At 59.9% G+C, this 19,179-nt stretch overlaps 1 protein-coding gene across 10 annotated transcripts in view; it reads left to right on the forward strand.

Moving 5' to 3' along the window:
* The window catches only part of STAB1 (stabilin 1), a 27,067-nt gene continuing 7,888 nt past the window's right edge, over positions 1 to 19,179 (forward strand). For 3 of the 10 annotated variants that reach the window (XM_019822633.3, XR_889856.3, XR_006593225.1), the window contains exons 1-40: positions 1 to 196; positions 4,143 to 4,279; positions 4,625 to 4,740; positions 4,978 to 5,063; positions 5,133 to 5,202; positions 5,562 to 5,657; positions 5,986 to 6,096; positions 6,584 to 6,780; positions 7,029 to 7,159; positions 7,340 to 7,467; positions 7,760 to 7,848; positions 8,047 to 8,184; positions 8,324 to 8,467; positions 8,647 to 8,709; positions 8,990 to 9,103; positions 9,188 to 9,241; positions 9,483 to 9,563; positions 10,011 to 10,169; positions 10,536 to 10,598; positions 10,831 to 10,926; positions 11,116 to 11,202; positions 11,692 to 11,803; positions 12,501 to 12,687; positions 12,798 to 12,891; positions 12,990 to 13,148; positions 14,431 to 14,526; positions 15,139 to 15,234; positions 15,391 to 15,438; positions 15,617 to 15,747; positions 15,904 to 16,015; positions 16,407 to 16,484; positions 16,567 to 16,665; positions 16,798 to 16,896; positions 17,042 to 17,173; positions 17,320 to 17,448; positions 17,621 to 17,677; positions 18,055 to 18,138; positions 18,653 to 18,848; positions 18,948 to 19,043; positions 19,133 to 19,178. In XM_019822633.3, the coding sequence (XP_019678192.1) occupies positions 116 to 196; positions 4,143 to 4,279; positions 4,625 to 4,740; positions 4,978 to 5,063; positions 5,133 to 5,202; positions 5,562 to 5,657; positions 5,986 to 6,096; positions 6,584 to 6,780; positions 7,029 to 7,159; positions 7,340 to 7,467; positions 7,760 to 7,848; positions 8,047 to 8,184; positions 8,324 to 8,467; positions 8,647 to 8,709; positions 8,990 to 9,103; positions 9,188 to 9,241; positions 9,483 to 9,563; positions 10,011 to 10,169; positions 10,536 to 10,598; positions 10,831 to 10,926; positions 11,116 to 11,202; positions 11,692 to 11,803; positions 12,501 to 12,687; positions 12,798 to 12,891; positions 12,990 to 13,148; positions 14,431 to 14,526; positions 15,139 to 15,234; positions 15,391 to 15,438; positions 15,617 to 15,747; positions 15,904 to 16,015; positions 16,407 to 16,484; positions 16,567 to 16,665; positions 16,798 to 16,896; positions 17,042 to 17,173; positions 17,320 to 17,448; positions 17,621 to 17,677; positions 18,055 to 18,138; positions 18,653 to 18,848; positions 18,948 to 19,043; positions 19,133 to 19,178 (4,292 nt within the window). In that variant the 5' untranslated portion in view covers positions 1 to 115. The remainder of the gene's footprint in view (positions 197 to 4,142; positions 4,280 to 4,624; positions 4,741 to 4,977; positions 5,064 to 5,132; positions 5,203 to 5,561; positions 5,658 to 5,985; positions 6,097 to 6,583; positions 6,781 to 7,028; positions 7,160 to 7,339; positions 7,468 to 7,759; positions 7,849 to 8,046; positions 8,185 to 8,323; positions 8,468 to 8,646; positions 8,710 to 8,989; positions 9,104 to 9,187; positions 9,242 to 9,482; positions 9,564 to 10,010; positions 10,170 to 10,535; positions 10,599 to 10,830; positions 10,927 to 11,115; positions 11,203 to 11,691; positions 11,804 to 12,500; positions 12,688 to 12,797; positions 12,892 to 12,989; positions 13,149 to 14,430; positions 14,527 to 15,138; positions 15,235 to 15,390; positions 15,439 to 15,616; positions 15,748 to 15,903; positions 16,016 to 16,406; positions 16,485 to 16,566; positions 16,666 to 16,797; positions 16,897 to 17,041; positions 17,174 to 17,319; positions 17,449 to 17,620; positions 17,678 to 18,054; positions 18,139 to 18,652; positions 18,849 to 18,947; positions 19,044 to 19,132; position 19,179) is intronic. The other 7 variants (XM_011279482.3, XM_011279480.3, XM_019822625.2 and 4 more) reach the window with 4 other exon arrangements.

The following is a 19,179-nucleotide window of genomic DNA, read 5'->3' on the forward strand; positions in this document are numbered from 1 at the left end:
AAGCAACTGCCCGCCCCGTCCCACCCGCCTGTCCTGTGCCTGCCTCCTAAAGCTCGTTCCCCACACTGGCTGCCCTGACTGTCCTGGACGGCGTGCCCGCCAGCCGCCACCAGCCATGGCAGGGCCCCGGGGCCGCCTCCTGCTCTGCCTCCTGGCCTTCTGCCTAGCAGGCTCCAGCTTCACCAGGGGGCAGAAGGTGAGTAGGAGCCAGTGTGGGGGACATGGTATCCAGGCCCGCTGGCCAGTGGTGGGAGCAGGGAGGGAAGTGTGCACAGATCGGGCACAGGTCTGGGGGGACACATGGGGCAGCCGATACTTGTCTGACTCCGGGCAAGACCAGAGGGCTGGGCTGTTGTGCCCAGCTCCACAGGCTGAGAGGTCTGTGTCTAGCTGCCTCGGGTGGCAGGGGTGTGTTGGCCTGCCCTCCTGTAACTGCACCCAGCCTGCCAGCCATGTGGTGTGGGCAGCCATCCCAGGGCTCCCCAGCCTGAAGTTGGGGGGTACAGAGCCAGGCCCATCCTCCTGCCCTCCCTGTCCAGACTGGGGCCTGGTCTCTCTGTGACCCTGGGGATCTGGCCTGGGGATTGGAGATAAAATCACCCCCAACCCTGGAGGGTTGTGGAACACACATGTATGTGTGCCTGTATTTGGCCCCAGGGGTAGAATGAGGTCTACTCAACCCTACTCCCTCTGGGTAAGCAGCAGCCAACAGGAATACTCTCAAACCTAAGGGCTGCCCTTTATCAAGTGCACAGCCCCTGGGTGCACCTGGCCATTATCCTCTGGAATCTTCATGACCCCTGGACAGTGGGTCCTGTTCTCTGCCTGAGGGAGCTTAAGTTCAAGGATGATGGAGACCGGTCTGTCCAACTCTGGAGCCATACTCCCAATCACTGCCTGTGAGTCCCCAGAGAAGGGGTCCCAGTGTGTGGCTGTCAGGTCCCACGTGTGTCAGCTGCCTCCCGGCTGCCGGGCTGCAGGTCTGCTTGAGCCTCGGAGCAGGGACATTGTCCCCACTGGAGCTTCCGGAAGAGCCTCCCACCCTGAATGTGGAGATAGAGTTGCCTGGCTGGGGCCTGCCTACAGTTGAGGGTTCCCTCCACCATGAGGCCAAGTTCATTTGATTCTTGGGACAGCTGCTGCTGTCCCCATTATTATTAGTGGGCAGGCTGGGTTCCAGAGAGGAAGGACTTGTCCAGGATTCCACTGCCAGGCAGGGCCAGATCGGAGCTGGGGATGGGCAGGTTGGAGGCTGCAGGGGTGACCGATGGTTGGAAGAGCCCAGGATTCTAGGCTGCACTGAGCCCTGCAGGTGGGTTCCCGTTCCCTCCCTCCTCCATTTTTCCCACAAGTGAAATACAAGGGCATTTCATAGGCCTTGCCACCTCCCCATGTTCTGGGGACAGGGGTCGATGAGGGGCCTCACGCTGGGAATTTTTCCCTGTCAAAGACCTATGCTCTGACCACCTCTGAGTCGGTATCCTGGGGCTGGGGCTTAGCCAGCCTGGGCCAGGTCTGATGGTCCCCGGGGCTCCTATGAACAGGGAGGTGGCAATACCGGCCTTCTCTTGCATCCTCAGTCACCCGACCCTCCTGGCAATCCCTATGGTGTGAGGCCCTCTCTAAATATTAGGAAACTGAGGCTCCAGGGGGTAAGGATGACCTGTGGGTCACACAGCCAGTGAGAGGCAGAAGCAGGACTCAAACACAGGCAGGTTCAGGCAGTAGAGGCAAGGAAGGCTTCCTGGAAGAGGGGGAGTGTTAGCTCTTGTCCATTCAAAACACCTTTTGCTTAGCGTCTCCTCTGTGCTGGTGCTGGCGGAGCCTGTAGTCTCAAGCTGGGGGTTGGAGGGAGAAGAGCCCTGATCTAGGGCAGAGAAAGCAGTTGGGGGTTCGGAGGGGGCTGCCCCTCTGAGGCAGTTTGGGTTCTGGGCCCCAGGCCCCATCTTGAGGGAATTTCTCCCACTGGCAACAGGCTTTACACCTCATGTCTCCTCAACTTCCCCAGCAACATCTGTCTCTGTGGGAAGCAGATGTTGCAAAATCAGTTCTGGATCGGAGCAGGGAGGGGGCAGCACCCAGAGCCTGGCTCAGGCGGTTCTGAGGTGCCCGGGAAAGAAGAGAATCCGATTCAGCCCTGGGCTGTGACCCAGAGGGACCAGCGGTGACGCTGTGCACTGGGGAGGCTGGTGCCCCTTCTAGGCTGTAGGGCAGAGGGGCCCGGTGCCCGCTTCTGGTACACTCCCCACGGAAAGTATGATTCAGCCACTGACTTATCCACCCTTCACCATTTCACACACATTTCCCAATGCAGCAGCCTGAGAGTGAGTGTGTCCCCCTTGGGACACCTTCCTCCTGTGCTCACCTCCATACTCCACACCCCACCGTCCCGCCAAGAGCCGAGAAAGCGTGCTGTCTCCCTCCCCTAAACCCTTCCATTCCTCTGAGAGCCAGTCCCCGGGCCAGTGGTGGCCACAATGGCAACTGGGCCCGGCTGGCCAGGTGGCCCTCAGGGGTGCCTTTGCCCTGAGCCAGCAGCTGCCCAGGCTTGGAGTTACCCAACTTCCTAGACATTCCCTGGCTCAGCAAAGGCTGAGCCCCAGGGTGGGGAATGAGACCACAACACTCAGCCCCACGGCTGGGCCTAAGGCCACTCTCAGCAACTTCCTTCTTTGCAGACCGCAGAGGCATGAGCGGAAAGGGCCAAATCACAACAGCAGAAAGCGGCCCTCAGATCCTCTCAGAAGGGTCATGCTGCTGTTTCTTCTCTCCTCTTGCCTTGAGAGGCCTCACACGTGTAACCTTCTAGGAAAGAGATGTTCTGGGCTCACTCCCTTTGCACTGCAGCATGTTCAGCATTTTTTAGATTAGAATATCTTAGATTCTCTAGTCTGGGCCCTGGAACCCCAAATCCTCTCTCCCATCAACACACACTCTCCTATGGCCCTTTCTCCCACTTACAACGTAGACTTAAACTTCCATCCCTCCAGGGCATGGCACTGTTCTTGGGACTTTGTTGCCATGACGGTGGCCCCAGGGATAGTGGACTGGCAGGGGCTGTGGCAGGCCAGTGAGTGGGACCACAGGGCTGGGCTTTATCAGCATCCGGCACCCTCAGGGGATGGTCTCTTCTCTTCCCCCCACCCCCTCCCCCACCTTGGCCAGTGGTCCATTTAAAACAAACCAGTTGGCCTGGCCACTGGCCTCTCTCCTTGGCCGCTCTCTGCCTTGTCACACTTTGTCACCTGCTCCTTTCCACTTCCTGGCTTTTGCCTCTCCTGTCCCCTCTACCAGGGGCACTGCCCTGGCCAACTCTTATCCATCTTTCAGCCCCAACTCAATTGAGTCACCACCCCTGGGAAGCCGCCTGGGTCCTCACAGCTCCCTTGCGCCAGCATTGCCCACCCGATAAGTTGTGGACCTCTGGGTCCGCGTTCTTGTGTGGGGCCAGGGGCCAGGCGCCAGGCCTGGGGTCAGGACTAAGGGAACCCATGCAGACTCCCTGTGCACGTCTGCTCACACAGGCCTACCTCTTGGGTCTGGGGCTGGCTGTTGGGTCTCTGCCCCTGGGGCAGCTGAGCAGGCCCTTGGGCTTGCTGAGAGGGTCATTTAGCAGCACAGTGGAGACATGCTCAGGGCAAAGTGATGACCAAAGGGGTTCTGCCAGGGCCTGGGAATTGAATCGCTGTGCTCTCCCAAGCAGTGTCTGCTGTGGCATTTAGTGTTTACTCTTAAGTGAGAGGTGATAATGGACACTAGGTTGAGAATTCAGGTTCTGGTCCCTGACAGACCCAGTCTCTGGGTGGTTTGGGGCCCAGGGTTCAGTTTTGTCATCTGAATGAACTAAGGTCTAACAAAATGGCTGGGTTCTCATCACGTCAGGAGGTATAGACTCTGAGGCTTCTGGGCATATGTTTGTGGCCGTGGGCAGAAGTCCGTGGCTGTGGTATAGGGACATACCGTGGCAGGGAGGACCTGTGACAGGCAGGTTTCCCCATCTCTCACAGCTTCCCCTGTCCTCACTGGAACAGGTGGGAAACCAAGGCCTGGAGAGAAGTGCTAGGCCTTGCCTCAGTCAGAGCAGAACCAGGACTGGGTACAGGGTCCAGGCTGCCTCGCCCCAAATTCCACTTGTTGCCCAGGTGCGGTCCAGACGCTGCGATGTGAAGACCAAGTTTGTCATGCGCATACCCTGCACCATGTGCCCTGCCATTAAGAGGCGGATGTGCCCCCCAGGCTGGCTTCGGGAGTTACCAGAGAAGATCTCACAGGACTGCCGGTGTGGATCCCCACCTCCATCCTTGTCCACTTCCAGGAGCATCCTGTAGGGTGGGGGAGGGCTGGGGGGACGAGGGAGAGCCTGGCAGGCTTGGGTGGTGAGGGCAGGGACTCACTTATTCACATGTCTGTTGCCCTTCCAGTGGGGCAGAGATAGGGAGTAGGGAAGAGGTGGGGGCAGCTGGTATTTATTGAGCACCTACTACTTGCCAGCCCTGTGCTCAGCTCCGGACCAGGCAGACAGAGAGGAGGCAGAGCCAGAGCACTGGAACCCAGTGTGGGGAGGCCAGGCTGGGGGCTGCAGAGTGGGAGTCCCTCCTGTCACCCTGCCCACCTTTGTGCCCAGCTACGAGGTGCAGCTGGGGGACTCTTTGATGTCTATGAGCGGCTGCAGCATGGAGTGCTGGAAGGACGTGGTGGAGAAGGCCTGCTGCCCCGGCTACTGGGGATCCCAGTGTTATGGTATTGGTGGGGGCCCAGCCCTGCTCCTCATACTCCAGCCCTGGGTGCCCCCATCTGTAGCTTCTGCCTGCATCACCTTCCACTCGTTCAGTAAATGGACACTGAGTGAGCACCAGCATAGCTTGGCTGCCTTGGGGAGGGGCCGGGGCTGCCCGGAGCCGCTGGGGTCAGGGGTGAATTGTAAGTTCCTAGGGGCACAGCTGAGTTCCGGGGGGGGGGGGTGGGGTTGGTTCACAGAGTGTCCTGGAGGTGCCGAGACTCCGTGTAATGGCCGTGGGACCTGCCTGGATGGCATAGACGGGAATGGGACCTGTGTGTGCCAGGTAAGGGCCTGGTAGGGCTGGGGTGGGGGCAGTGGAGGGCTGCACTGACTTGCTGCAAATCTCTGCCAGGAAAACTTCAGTGGCTCCTCCTGCCAGGAGTGCCAAGACCCCAGCCGATTTGGACCCAACTGCCAGTCAGGTGAGTGCTGGCGGGGCAGGGGGCAGGGCCACTGCCCACCTGGGGAACTGTGGAGACCTAGTCCATGGACCCGCCCCCCAGCAGGCTCCCTCCCAGTCCCTCAGCCTGACGCTTCACCTCCAAGGACGTGAGCTTTGCCAGCTCATACCTCCAGCCCTGTACTGTTCCCAGAGGCCTTCACCAGGAAGCCACCCCCTGGGCCCCTAGGCTAGGCCAGGAGCCTCCCTTGGGCTCCCATCTCCCCTGTGGTCCTACATTACAGCCCTGTATTCTTGGGCTGGTGCCAGCTGAAACTGAGTTCTAGAAATGCAGAGGGTAGGGACTCAGTGTCCCCGTGTGTCCCTGTGTGTCCCTCCCAGTGTGCAGCTGCGTGCATGGTGTGTGCAGCCATGGGCCACTTGGAGATGGAAGCTGCCTGTGTTTTGCTGGATACACCGGAGCCCGCTGTGACCAAGGTGGGCAGGGATGCTGGGATAGGGTGGAATGGCAGCCTCCTGCTCACTGAGCTCAGTGACCAGAGCAAGAGAGGCCAGTAGGTGAGGGATGGGGCCTGAGCCTCGGCAGGACTTCTGCCCAAAGCCTAATTTCTTTCAAAGTAGGAAAGAGACACAGTGGTCTGGGGGAGGGAATGCCATCTGAGACCTATACTGCCCAGAGGCCAAGAGAGGGTAAGGCCCTGGCCAGAGTTACACAGCAAACTGGGCAGAACATCTTCGTTCCTATCTTCCTTCCTCCCCAACCTGGAGCTCTGAGTCACCACAATACTCCCCCCTCTTCACTCAGAGCTGCCAATCTGCCAGGCCCTGAATTGTCCCCAGAACTCCCAGTGCTCTGCAGAGGCCCCTGCCTGCAGCTGCCTCCCGGGCCACACCCAGCAGGGCAGAGAATGTAGAGGTAAGTCAGCGACCTAGATGCCGGAGGCCCAAGTTCAGAATGACCAGGGGCTGGGAAGACATCCTTTAAACAAAAAAAAAATTTTTAAGCTTATTTATTTATTTGGAAAGAAAGAGAGAGAGAGAGAGAGAGTGAGTGCACACAAGCCGGGGAGGGGCAGAGAGAGAGGGGGAGAGAGAGAATCCCAAGCAGGTTCTGCACAGGCAGCACAGAGCTGGACTGAGGGCTCAATCTCACAGCTGTGAGATCATGACCTGAGCCAAAATCAAGAGTTGGACACTTAACCGACTGAGCCACCCAGGCGCCCCCTTTTAAACCAGCAAGTACAATCTGGCCATTTATAGCAAGTACAGCCTGCCACCGAGAGAGGCCCTGTCTCCAAGTTCTAGATCAACTTGCTCACCTCATCTTTGGGCCATTCCTGCAGACGTGATGAGGCTCCTGGGTGCTCAGCTCACTTGGGCTCTCTCTCTCTCTGCCCTGGCAGCCCCTAATCCCTGCCAGCCATCGCCCTGTTCCCCACTGGCCCAGTGCTCGGTGAGCCCCACGGGGCAGGCACAGTGTCGCTGCCCCAAGGACTACCACGGTGACGGGACAGTGTGTCTGCCCCATGACCCGTGCACCATCAACCATGGTGGCTGCCCCATCAACTCCACCGTGTGTCTGTACCTGAGATCAGGCAAGGTGAGCCGGGCCCTGGCTCGGGCCTGTCCCGTGGTCCACCCACCCCTATTGGCTACTGGACCCTAGGCCTCTTGGCCCTCACGGGCCCCTTGGGAGCCTCAGTTGCCCCCTTTGCAAAATGGGAAGAAGATGACAGCCCTCTTCTCAGCTGGTGGGTGCACGGGCCGAGCATAGCTTTGTGGGTGCAGCAGATGCCAGTGGTTCTCACAGATGTGATGTCACCCTCCTCCCCCTGCCTGGTGGCCCAGGCCTCCTGCCAGTGTAAGCCAGGCTTGGTCAGCATCAATCACAATGCCTCTGCGGGCTGCTTTGCCTACTGTTTCCCTCATTCCTGCGACCGGTCAGCCACCTGTCAGGTGACCTCCGATGGGAAGACCAGGTAGGCACGAGAGCTTCGGGGTGGGCACCGGGGGCAGAGCAGAGAGGGTGGGCTGGGCAGGGGCAAGTGTGCACACATGCGCACCCTCAGTTCAAAGGCCCTGAGGGGACAGATGCATGAGGGCCAGGAGGTGGGGACTGGCCATACCCCTGCCCTGACCCATTCTACCCATGTCCCTAGCTGTGTGTGCAAGGAGGGCGAGGTAGGGGATGGGCGTGCCTGCTATGGACACCTGCTCCATGAGATACAGAAGGCCAGCCAACTGGGTGTGGTATTCCTGCGGCTGAGAGTCACCCTGGCCATGTTGGGTGTGTGACCCCTACCGCCTGCCTGTGACCTTGTCCCTCATACTCACATTCTTAGGAGGGAGGGAGGGGTGGACTCTGAAAGGATGCCCTGTCTCTCTGCCCAAGAGCTATGGAAGTAGAGTGGGCCGGGGTGGGCTGTGTGATTGGAGGTGGGAGCTAGTCCCCCAAATCCTGATGCCTCTCATCTACCCTAGACCTAGGCCCAGTGCCCCCCACCCAACTCTCCAAAACATAGGACTGATGCCTGAGGTTTTCCCAGATCTATTCTAATACATCCTCTCCCGGCTCCCAGACCAGGGCTGCCGCGAGATCCTCACCACATCGGGCCCATTTACCGTGCTGGTACCGTCCCTCTCGTCTGTCTTCTCCAGGACCATGAACGTGAGCCCTTCCCCTTGAGGAGCTGGCTGCCAGCCCTTGCCTCCTCCCTGGACCTGCCCCAGGCTTGAGGGCCCCAAGAGAGGCCACACTCTGGGGATCTGAGGCCTGGGACGCCCCTTGTCCTCTCCATTGCTTGGGCAGCGTGGCATGACAACCGCCACGGGCCCATTCGGCACCCTCGTCCCCCTTTGCCCACAGGCGTCCGTTGCCCGGCAGCTCTGCAAACAGCACATCATAGCGGGACAGCACATCCTGGAGGAATTGGGGACCCAGCAGACACGTAGGTGGTGGACACTGGATGGGCAGGAGCTCACCGTCACTTTCAACCACTTCATGGTAAGGAGGGCAACCCCAGCCTGGGGACCAGAGGTGTCACATTTGGGGGACGCTGCCTGAGCAATGGTGTGGAGGTGGAACGGAGCCTTGGGACAGGAGGCTGGCCTGTGCCGTATGAGCCAGAGGTCTCACGTCTCAGCAGAAGTACACATACAAGTACAAAGAGCACCCCCAGCAAACATTCACCATCCAAAAGGCCAACTACCCGGCAGCCAATGGTGTCTTCCACTTGGTCACTGCTCTGCAGTGGCAGCCCCCACCAGAGCTCCCTGAGGACCCCAAGGTAAGCCAGTGCCCTCCCCTTTCTCCATCTCGTGCCACTGGGTGACCTCTGACTCCCACAGAGTTCAGAGAGTGGGCAGGGGCAGTTCTGGGCAGGAGTGGAACAGAACTCCTTCCCCTCTGAGGCTGACGCAGCCTCACCCTTTTCTCTGGGGCTCTCATGCTTGTCCCTTGCTACAGAGAACCATCGGCCAGATCCTTGCCTCTACTGAGGCCTTCAGCCGGTTTGAAACCATCCTGGAGGTGAGTTTGGGGGAATGGTCCTAGCCCATCTGATCTTTTGGCTCGGGACCCCTCATTACCCCAGAGGGATCTGGGGATCCGGAGTAGTATGGGTCTTTGCCCATGCCCTACCCTGTAACCTGCCCATCACCATCCTGAGGTCCTGTGTTAGCATGGACCCAATGCCATTGTCTCCCACTTACTCCTCGTGGGCGTTCCCTGCAGGCTGAGGGTTGTGGGGCCCAGGCAGGCCTCAGAGGTAGAGGCCGAACCTCGCTGAGCCTCCTTCTCGCTGTCACAGAACTGTGGGCTACCCTCCATCCTGGATGGGCCTGGGCCATTCACAGTGTTTGTCCCAAGCAACGAGGCTGTGGACATGTTGCGTGATGGCCGTCTGATCTACCTCTTCACAGCAGTAAGCTTGGTGGGGAGAAGGGGCTGGGGAGACAGGGTACCTGGGCCTCTACCCTCCCCTACCAAGCCCTCTCTCCCTTGCCAGGGTCTGTCCAAACTACAGGAGCTGGTGAAGTACCACATCTACAGCCATGGGCAGGTGAGAGGCTCTTCTCTGGAAGGGTGACCAGCTTGTACCTGCTGCTGGGCTTTTGGATGCTTGTCTGTAGGTCTTGGCCTCCCTGGGAGTCCCTTTTCCCCTCCCCATCTGTTTGGACTCTATAAGCACAGAAGAGAGTCTGGGGACCAAGGTGGTGGCTGTGAGTCACCTGGGCAGGACTGTTTGGGGCTTTACAGTGTGGCTAATGCCCAGCCTAAGGCGACACTCTCCTCTGCCTCAGCTGACCATTGAGAAGCTCATCTCCAAGGGTCGGGTCCTCACCATGGCAAACCAGGTCCTGGCTGTGAATATCTCTGAGGAGGTGAGCTCCACAAACAAAATCTGGAACAAATGGACTGATGGAGGAGCTGGTGATAACTGGCTGGTTATGTGGTCTGTTTTGGACCTGCCTTTATGCTCTGAGCCCCATGGAGTGCAGGCCCTGGTGGGACTATGTGGGAGGCAGGCACAGATCAAATCCCTCTCCTGGGGCCCAACAGACTGGGGGGGCTCCAAAGACGTGGAGGGTGGGCACAAGGGGGGGGGGCGGTATTCCGTGTGACTTGGGGCGCAGAGGCTGGAAACCACATGAGCAGGCACTACAGGGCTCAGGACACAGAGGCTGGAGCAGCTTTGCCAGAGCAGGAGGCTCTGGAGAGCCAGGGAGAGGGGAGAGGAGAGGGCCGGCAGGCTGGGCTGTGGGGATGAAGGAGGCATGGGCCCAGGGGTCTGCCAGGCCAGACAGGCTGCACACTGGGCTCCACCACAGGGGCGCATCCTGCTGGGACCCGAGGGGGTGCCACTACGGAGAGTGGACGTGCTGGCTGCCAATGGCGTGATCCACATGCTGGAGGGTGTCCTGCTGCCCCCGACCATCCTGCCCATCCTGCCTAAGCACTGCAACGAGGAGCAGTACAAGATCGTGGCGGTGAGCACGTGCCGCACGGTCCCAGCCTTCCTGGGGTCCCTGTTCTCCTCCAGTGGCTTTAGGGCTGGGGCCTGGGCACACACCCCACAGAGGTGCCTGCCTCCCCCACCGCCAGGTCTCAGCAGTGCTGTTGATGGTTCCTTCAAGATCACTCCTGCGTCTTCTGGCCCTTTGTCCCAGCCCTCTGCCACAGTTCTCACACTCCCACGCTAAGCTCTTCCTTCGGCCCTGGCCCTCCGACAGTTGACTCTCTCATACCTCGGGGCTTGGCTCCGTGACGCTTACTTAGGGTCTTCTGTATAAATAAACCATGACTAACCACTCTGCCCGCCACCCCCCTCCTCCTGTCGGCCCTTCCCTGCACAGGGCTCCTGTGTGGACTGCCAAGCCCTGAACACCAGCATGTGCCCCCCCAACAGCATGAAGCTGGTGAGTGTCCCTTGGCTGGGCCCTTAGGGCTGCCCAGTGAGACTTCCGTCATGGGTCAGGGTGGGGAGAAGGCCCTGTGAGGCTGGACCTGGAGGCTCAGTCCCTCTCGGCCCCACTGAGGGTGGGAATTCTGGACCCAGAGTGCTGAGTGGTCCCTGGATCAGAGCTGCCTGGCAAAAGGGGCCGGCTCAGGCCCCATACCTGCTGATCAGCTTTGCACGGCCCACCCCAGGACATCTTCCCCAAGGAGTGTGTCTACACCCATGACCCTACTGGGCTCAACGTCCTGAAGAAAGGCTGCGCTCACTACTGCAACCAGACTATCCTGGTGAGCCTGGGTGTGGGGTGCTCACTGCTGGTGAGCTGGAGCCTCCCCTCCGGGGCAGAGCAGGCTGCCTTCCTCAGAGAGCTGTGTTGCATCCCAGAGGGGCTTCATGCACCCCCTTGTTCTAGAGATGGGACCAGAGAGCAGCAGTGGCCCCAGATGGACCCTCAGACACGCTTTTGTCTCTTACAGAAACCTGGCTGCTGCAAAGGGTTTTTTGGGCCTGACTGTATACAGTGTCCTGGGGGCTTCTCCAACCCCTGCTATGGCAAAGGCACCGTGAGTCCCCCCACTGCCCTGGGGTGAGGGGTGGGAGTTGGCCAGTGACACCCTGTGTGTCTGAGTCAAGCCTGCCGCTCTGTGGTCTCAGGTTTCCAACATTTAGGCAGAGGGAGTTGGACCATATTGTTTTTAGTATTTTAATTAGAAATAATTAAGTAGATGGACTTGGGCACCTGTTTTCATGAAACCTATTTGTCAGTGCTTTTCTTGTGTGTTCTGTTTTGCCACTTGGTAGGATCGAGGGCAGGGAAGACACCCTAGGGGTTGTGTGTTTCTAGGTTGCGCAGAGGTCCCCCGTGAAGCCTCCAGGGCCGGGTGTCTTTTAGGGCCCCAGTTCTTTGGCAGCATCGGTGGCTCGGTCTCTTCCAGGGTGAGGTCTTCCGTGGGGAGCAGAAGCTCAGAGCCACCCCATGGAGGAAGAGGGTGTGGGGGAGGGCAAGGCCAGCCCCCACCCCATGACTGGTCCCTCTTCCTGTCCACCCCCAGTGCAGCGACGGGGTCCGGGGCAACGGGGCCTGCCTCTGCTTCCCAGACTACAAAGGCATCGCCTGCCACATCTGCTCTAACCCAAACAAGCATGGAGACCAGTGCCAGGAAGGTGGGTGGTCCTGGCCCAGGCTGCCTGCCAGGGAAAAAAGGCTCTGCTTGGAAAGAGGGTTGGGGACTCTCAAGAAGGGGAATAGAGCCCCAGGAGGAAGAGTGAAGGCCAGAGGGAGGAGGGGAGGATTTGGGGACAAAAATAGATGTCTCCTTCACCCACGCCAGGATGACAGCTGTGGTTCAATCTAAAGCATGTGAGATTTAAGTCAGACACACAAAAGAACTTTCTTTTTTTTTTTCAACGTTTATTTATTTTTTGGGACAGAGAGAGACAGAGCATGAACGGGGGAGGGGCAGAGAGAGAGGGAGACACAGAATCGGAAACAGGCTCCAGGCTCCGAGCCATCAGCCCAGAGCCTGACGCGGGGCTCGAACTCACAGACCGCGAGATCGTGACCTGGCTGAAGTCGGACGCTTAACCGACTGCGCCACCCAGGCGCCCCACAAAAGAACTTTCTGATGGTGCTGTTGGGGGCAGGGAAGCTAGAATGGGGTGACTGAAAGCAATGAATGGCCCTGCTTGCATTTCTTCTGCCTGTCCACTGAGTCTGGGATGGCCTCTGATATTGTGACCCTGAAGTCAAATCTATGCCGGCTGCCCCATTCCCTGTCCCCAGTGCTCCCGTGGCTTCATCCTGGCTCCCGGCCAGCTCTGCCCCTGTCTTAGCTTTCCTGATCCCATCTCCTCCCTGCAGACTGTGGCTGCGTCCACGGTCTCTGTGACAACCGTCCAGGCAGTGGGGGTGTGTGCCAGCGTGGCACATGTGCCCCAGGCTTCAGCGGCCACTTCTGCAATGAGTCCTCTGTGAACTGTGGGCCCACGGAACGGGCCCAGAGCTGCCACCTGCACGCCCGCTGTGTTAGCCAGGGAGGCGTTACCAGGTGAGGACTCACGTTTCCCCTCTGCCTTGTCCATTACCATGCATGTCAGTTCATTCGGCTTCTGAGCTCTTCCAGAGGCTCACTGGAGGCCTCTTGTTCACTGGCTGCAGGTGTGTCTGTCTCGATGGCTTCGAGGGTGATGGCTTCTCCTGTACACCCAGCAACCCCTGCTCCCACCCAGACCGTGGTGGCTGCTCAGAAAATGTCAGTCTCACTGTCTCTCTCCTGAAGCCCTGACCCAGGGGTGGGAGGGTCAGCCCACCATCCTGCAGAGCTGAGTCATTTCATCGTGGCTCTCACAGGCTGAGTGTGTCCCTGGGGCCCTGGGCAACCACCACTGCACATGCCACAAAGGCTGGAGCGGGGACGGCCGTGTCTGTGTGGCCATCGACGAGTGTGAGCTGGATGTGAGAGGTGGTTGTCACGCCGATGCCCTCTGCAGCTACGTGGGACCTGGGCAGGTGAGGCACAGCAAGCCTAGAGGCAGCAGAGTGGGGCAAGGGGTCTTCATTCTGGGGGTCTCTCACCCCACCCCATCTGGCTCCATGGGCATCCACTCCCAAGAACTCCAGCTGAGGGTCTCACATCTCAGACACAAGTGAGAATGCAGGTCTGGAATGTTGAGTTGTGTAGTCTAGAAGCAGCAGACGTGTCCTGGAGACAACATGAAGGCCATGACAGTTTTAAAGGAAGGCGCATTCTAGCACCAGTCCAAGGCTGCCTATTCCCCAAATCAGAAGGCCGCGGCTCCCATCCCTCGGGATGAGGACTCTCGTAACTGAGTCCACGAGTCCTCTGCTCTTTCTGGCCTCAGGGCCACTGTCTTCTGACCATGAGTTCACTCATTCACTCACTGGTTTCCCACACGGCACCAGGAGTGTGTTACATGCTAGTCCCTATTCTAGACTTAGGAATTCAAAGCTGAGCAAAGCAGGGGGAGACTCCTGCCCAAGGAAAGTGGCATCCCCAAATGTTTAGACTCCTGGAAATCCAGCTGTGGAGCTTTGCAGCCTCAGACCCCAGCCACAGGGTCTGAGCATCTGGAGTTTTCCTTGTGAGGCACATCAGACCCGTGAACCTGAGGACTAGGTGGCACTCAAGTGTCTAGTATGCCGATCGGGAGACCAGGCCTGGCTGGCTCTGGGTCAGTGTGTGCAGGGACCTTTCTCATGATGGTTGGGGCCACCCGCCTGTGGGGTGTCCATGGCGAGCACCCAGCTGGCTATGAGGGCTGGCACTCTCCACTCCACAAGAAGCTACACAATGTTAAAGTCCTGAACCGAGGACCAGAATAAGCAGGTTGAGATTCCCCCAACTTGCAGAGGAGGGCGACTGAGATCTGGGGAGTGTCACCACTCAGCTGCAGTGGGGACAAGCCCAAGACACAGGCATTCAGTGGGAAGGATCAGAGCAGGGTGGCAGGGTCAGAGGTGGGTCTGTGCCGCCAGCCCTGGGGCCAGCCTTGCCAACACCTGCCTGCTCACCACACGTTGCTGACCTCTCCCAGGCCTGAGGGCAGAGGGGTACCAAGTCCCCATGGATGCTTCCCTGCCGATGCCATCACTTCTGTTGGCTCATCTGGAGAGCCAGCCCCCCCTCAGGGCCTCAGAATCCTGATCTGGAGAAGCTCCATGTGTCTGAACAAGGCTCCCCAGGACATAAGGCCCATGGACAGCTGGGGAGTGGAGGAGGAGAGGGGCGTGCCCCTGGTGAGATAAGGCCCTCTGCTTCTAACCTCTCCAGAGCCGGTGCACCTGCAAGCTGGGATTCGCAGGGGATGGCTATGTGTGCAGTCCTATTGACCCCTGCCGGGCAGGCAACGGTGGCTGCCATGACCTGGTGAGGGGGCGAGAGGGCTCGGAGCCTGGGGGAGGCTCTCTGGTTGTCCCTGTCTATGGCCAGGATTGGAATCCAAGCCACAAATCCAAACCATGTCACCCCTTTGTCCACGTATAGAGCTTTCACTTGTTCTTAAGGCCCCAACCCCTGCCCTGCCTCCCGTCTCCTCCCTTGCCCCCTACCCTCTTCTATGCTCTTGTGGCCTTTTTGAGCCCATTGCTGTCTGTCCCGACTTCATTCTGCTCTAACACCACTGCACCTCTGCCCACGTATTCTGGAAGGCCTCCCAGCTAGCTCCTCCTGCTCTCAGTTCAGGCGTCTCCTCCTGGGTGCTCCCTCAACCCTGGGCTTTCCCAACTCATCTGTCATGATGAAGTGGGGTAACTCATGTCAAGTGCTCAGTGACCTTGGAGACCTAGGGCCAGGCATACCAAAGGAGCAACATGAATGCAGACTGGCTGGATGGACAGACAGATGGTGGGGCTGGGTAGCAAGACAGGCAGGCAGCAGGAAGATAGATGATAAGGGTGAACAGAGAGATGGGGTGCTGTCCAGCTTGCCATCTGAGTACTGAACGGAGGGCCCTGTCTCTTTGCCCCACCTGCAATTCAGGCCACCTGCCAAGCAGTGGGGGGAGGTCAGCGGGTCTGCACATGCCCCTCTGGCTATGGGGGTGATGGCTTCAACTGCTACGGGGACATCTTCCGGGTGAGTGGGTCCCTGTGTTTGGCAGGGTGGCGGTGGTGGTGGGGGGGGGTCCTTTCACACACCTCAGGTGGGAAGAGGCAGTGCTCAGGGTCCTGGTGAGGAGGGGGCTTGGGTTTGTCCCTAGACTGATGACTTCAGCTTTTTCCCTTCCCTTAGGAGCTGGAGGCAAATGCCCACTTCTCTGTCTTCTACCAGTGGATCAAGGTAGGACAGGGCAGAATACTGGGGTTGGGGCTCAAATCCAGGAGGCCTCCCTGGATGCAGAGGTGCCACATAATAGCTCCAAGAGCTGGAGGTGGGGGCAGGCCTGCAGGCTGGGAGCAAGCAATCTCAGGTGGCTGCCTTCATTACTCCCCCTGCCCCCCTGTCACCATGCGCACAGAGTGCTGGCATCACTCTTCCTACCGACAGCCGAGTCACAGCCCTGGTGCCCTCTGAGTCTGCCATCCGTAGGCTGAGCCCCGAGGACCAGGCCTTCTGGCTGCAGCCAAGGATGCTACCGCACCTGGTCAGGTGGGCAGCCAGGGCAGGGAGCTGGGTTGGGAAAGGGACTTCTGTGTGAGATCCCGCCCCTCCCCAGAGGTTCTCATTCTGACGACCTATGTCCACCTGTTGGGGTGGAGCCTGGTCCCAGGGTAGGTTACACTAACCTGATTCCGTGCCCCACAGGGCCCATTTTCTCCAGGGTGCCCTCTCTGAGGAGGAGCTAGCCCGGCTGGCTGGGCAGGATGTGGCCACCCTGAGCCCCACCACACGCTGGGAGATTCACAACATCAGTGGGGTACGTGGTGAACTCTGGGCAGGAGAGGGGGTCGTGCAGAACATGGTGGGGGACTTCCCAGAAGGGGGTCCCCGGTGATGAGATTGAGGTCCCCTCGACCTCCACAGGGCCGGCAGAGGGCATACTCAGGACAGTGTCTTGGGACCAGCAGTGACTGCCCTGCCAGGGGCCGTCTGTTTGTCTTTCTCTGCATGTGCATACCTGTCCCTTTTGTGCATGGGTCCTGGTGTGGGTCTGTGTACCCATCTGGTAGGTTCTCTGGGTGTCTGGGCCAGGCTAGGGGCCACCGGTAGCTGCCTGTGTGCCCAGCAGAGTCTCTGTTGGTGCTGTACCCGCTCTTAAGTGTCTACCTGTGACTCCCTGTGGCTGAGCCCTGCTTGCTGTTTTCCAGAGGGTCTGGGTACAGAATGCCAGCGTGGATGTGGCTGACCTCCTTGCCACCAATGGTGTCCTACATGTCCTCAGCCAGGTATGGCCAGAGGGGTGTGCACAGGGAACATCCTAAGCTGAGGGGCACTGACATACTGACCAGCCCCTATGCTCCACGTCAGGTCTTACTGCCTCCGAGAGGGGACGCACTGCACGGGCAGGGGTTGCTGCAGCAGCTAGACTCGGTGCCTGCCTTCCACCTCTTCCGGGAGCTGCTGCAGGTAAGGAACAGAGGAGAGAGGGGGAGTGCCTGGTCGGGGCGCCCTCCCCTGGGCCTGGAGGGAGGTGGTTGGCCCCGGGGTTGGGACTGAGGGGGATTATGCCCATTGGTGACCCTGGCCTCCTGCCCCCAGCACCACAGCCTGGTGCCCCAGATCGAGGCAGCCACGGCCTACACCATCTTCGTGCCCACAAACCGTTCTCTGGAGGCCCAGGGAAACAGCAGCATCCTGGTGAGGTCACTGGGATAGGGCCACTGAAGGGGAGGGTGAAAACCTGGGGGAGCTTCCCATCCTATGACAAAGGGACAGGGCAGGTGGAACATACTGTCCTGGGCACTTGGTGTTCCCCGGAGTCCCTGAGCTTCTTCTCTGCCAGGATGCAGACACAGTGCGACATCACGTGATCCTGGGGGAAGCCCTCTCCACAGAATCCCTGCAGAAAGGGGGACACCGCAACTCTCTCCTGGGCCCTGCCCACTGGCTCGTCTTCTACAACCATAGCGGCCAGGTCTGCGGGGGTCGGGGGCTGGGAGCCTGCAAGCTCTGCTCCAGAGACCACCCGTCCTGGAGACCGCCCCCCCCCCCACGCCTCCCCCCCCAAGGTGAGGGTGGTAAGTGTGGGGGGTGGACTCAGCCTCCTACTGTCCTCCTCAGCCTGAGGTGAACCACATGCCGCTGGAAGGCCCTGTGCTGGAGGCCCCTGGCCGCTCGTTGTTTGGCCTGTCGGGGGTCCTGACTGTGGGCTCAAGCCGCTGCCTGCATAGCCACGCCGAGTCCCTGCGGGTGAGAGGCCGAAGCCGGTGGGGAGGATAGCTGGGGGTTCAGAACTGGGAAGTGCTGGCTGGCCTGGCTGGCAGGGCAGGGCAGTTGGTCAGGGGTGGGACAGGAAGGAAGGTGAGTTGGGGGGGCCCCCCATCCCAGGACCACCTGAAAGCTCTGCCCTCCCTCCCCGCAGGAGAAATGCATAAACTGCACCCGGAAATTCCGCTGCACTCAGGGCTTCCAGCTGGAGGTGAGGATGGGCCCAGCACAGCTCTGAGCTTCGCCTGCTCTCTGCTCCCAAGGTGTCTGAGCCCGCAGGGCCCAGTCGGCTCACCCAAGCCTGGGGAATGGAAGAGCAAGGGCTGCTTGACCTCCCTGGTAGAGGCCAGGAGGCCCAGGCCCAGGTCTGCCAGGAGGAGGCCTCACTCACTTGCAGCCCGAGGCCTGGGTCCCGCCTGCCATCTCCTCATCAGGTCTACCTGTCTTGATCCCTCCCTAATTTTCTGCTGTCCTGCTCATCTGTCTTACCCACTGATATCTGTCTGTCCTGATTGTCTGTCTCCCCATTCACTGTCTGCCCCTACTCAAGCGAAGGGCTGAGCCCTCCTTGCCTGCCCCTGTTTCCAGAACACTCCCAGGAAGAGCTGTGTCTACCGATCTGGCTACTCATTCTCCCGGGGCTGTTCTTACACTTGTGCCAAGAAGATCCAGGTTTGCCTTGTGGCACCCCCACCCCCAAGTCTAACCAGAAAGGGGGAAGTGGGAGTGCAGGCCCAGGGGAGAAACCTGGCCTAGATTTCAAAGGCAGAGGCTGCGCTTGGACTAGGGTTGAGGCCAGAGGGGCAAGGGCCCAGAGGGAGGGTAAGGGGGAGAGGTCTGAGGTCAGTGGGGCCAGTGTTGGTCCCCATGGCCACACCCCAGGAGGTAGGGACGGGGAGAGGGGAAAGGGGCTCAGCCCAGACACTGTCAACCAGGCCCCAGGGGCAGCTGCTGGGCCCAGCTCTGTCTCTCACTGTGAGACCCGGCACAGCTGTCGCCTGCCCGAGGCTCCGTTCCCTCGCCCCTGCCACGGGGAGGGTGGTAGAAGGCAGCCGCCATCTCCCTGGTTCCAACTTGCTTCATTTTATGGCTTTGTGGCCTGTCCCCGCCCCACCCCTCCAACATTGCCCCACCCCCCACTTCCCTCCTCCTACGTGCCGGGCCTCTCCCTGCCCCCTCCCTGCAGGTGCCTGACTGCTGCCCTGGCTTCTTCGGCACGCTGTGTGAGCCATGCCCGGGGGGACTGGGTGGTGTGTGCTCGGGCCACGGGCAGTGCCAGGACCGGCTCCTGGGCAGCGGAGAGTGCCACTGCCACGAGGGCTTCCATGGAACAGCCTGTGAGATGTGCGAGCTGGGCCGCTATGGGCCCACCTGTGCCGGAGGTGACTGGAGAGGGTGGAGGACGGTAGGCACGGGGATGGACCAGCAGAGTCAGGACGGGAGCACTGGGTGACTCCTGTCCCCCCTTGTTCTGCTCCCAGTCTGCGACTGTGCCCATGGGCTGTGCCAGGAGGGGCTCCAAGGGGATGGAAGCTGTGTCTGTCATGCGGGCTGGCAGGGCCCCCGCTGTGACCAGAGTGAGTGGCCTCAAGGAGGAGAGGTGGGTGACTCCTGGGGAGGTGGTTCCTGGGTCCAAATGACCAGAACCATCTTCTCACCCCTCCAGAGATCAGCGGCCCTCAATGCCCAAAGAAGTGCGATCCCAATGCCAAG

This window comes from Felis catus, chromosome A2 (assembly GCF_018350175.1).
Source record: "Felis catus isolate Fca126 chromosome A2, F.catus_Fca126_mat1.0, whole genome shotgun sequence".
NCBI lineage: Eukaryota > Metazoa > Chordata > Mammalia > Carnivora > Felidae > Felis > Felis catus.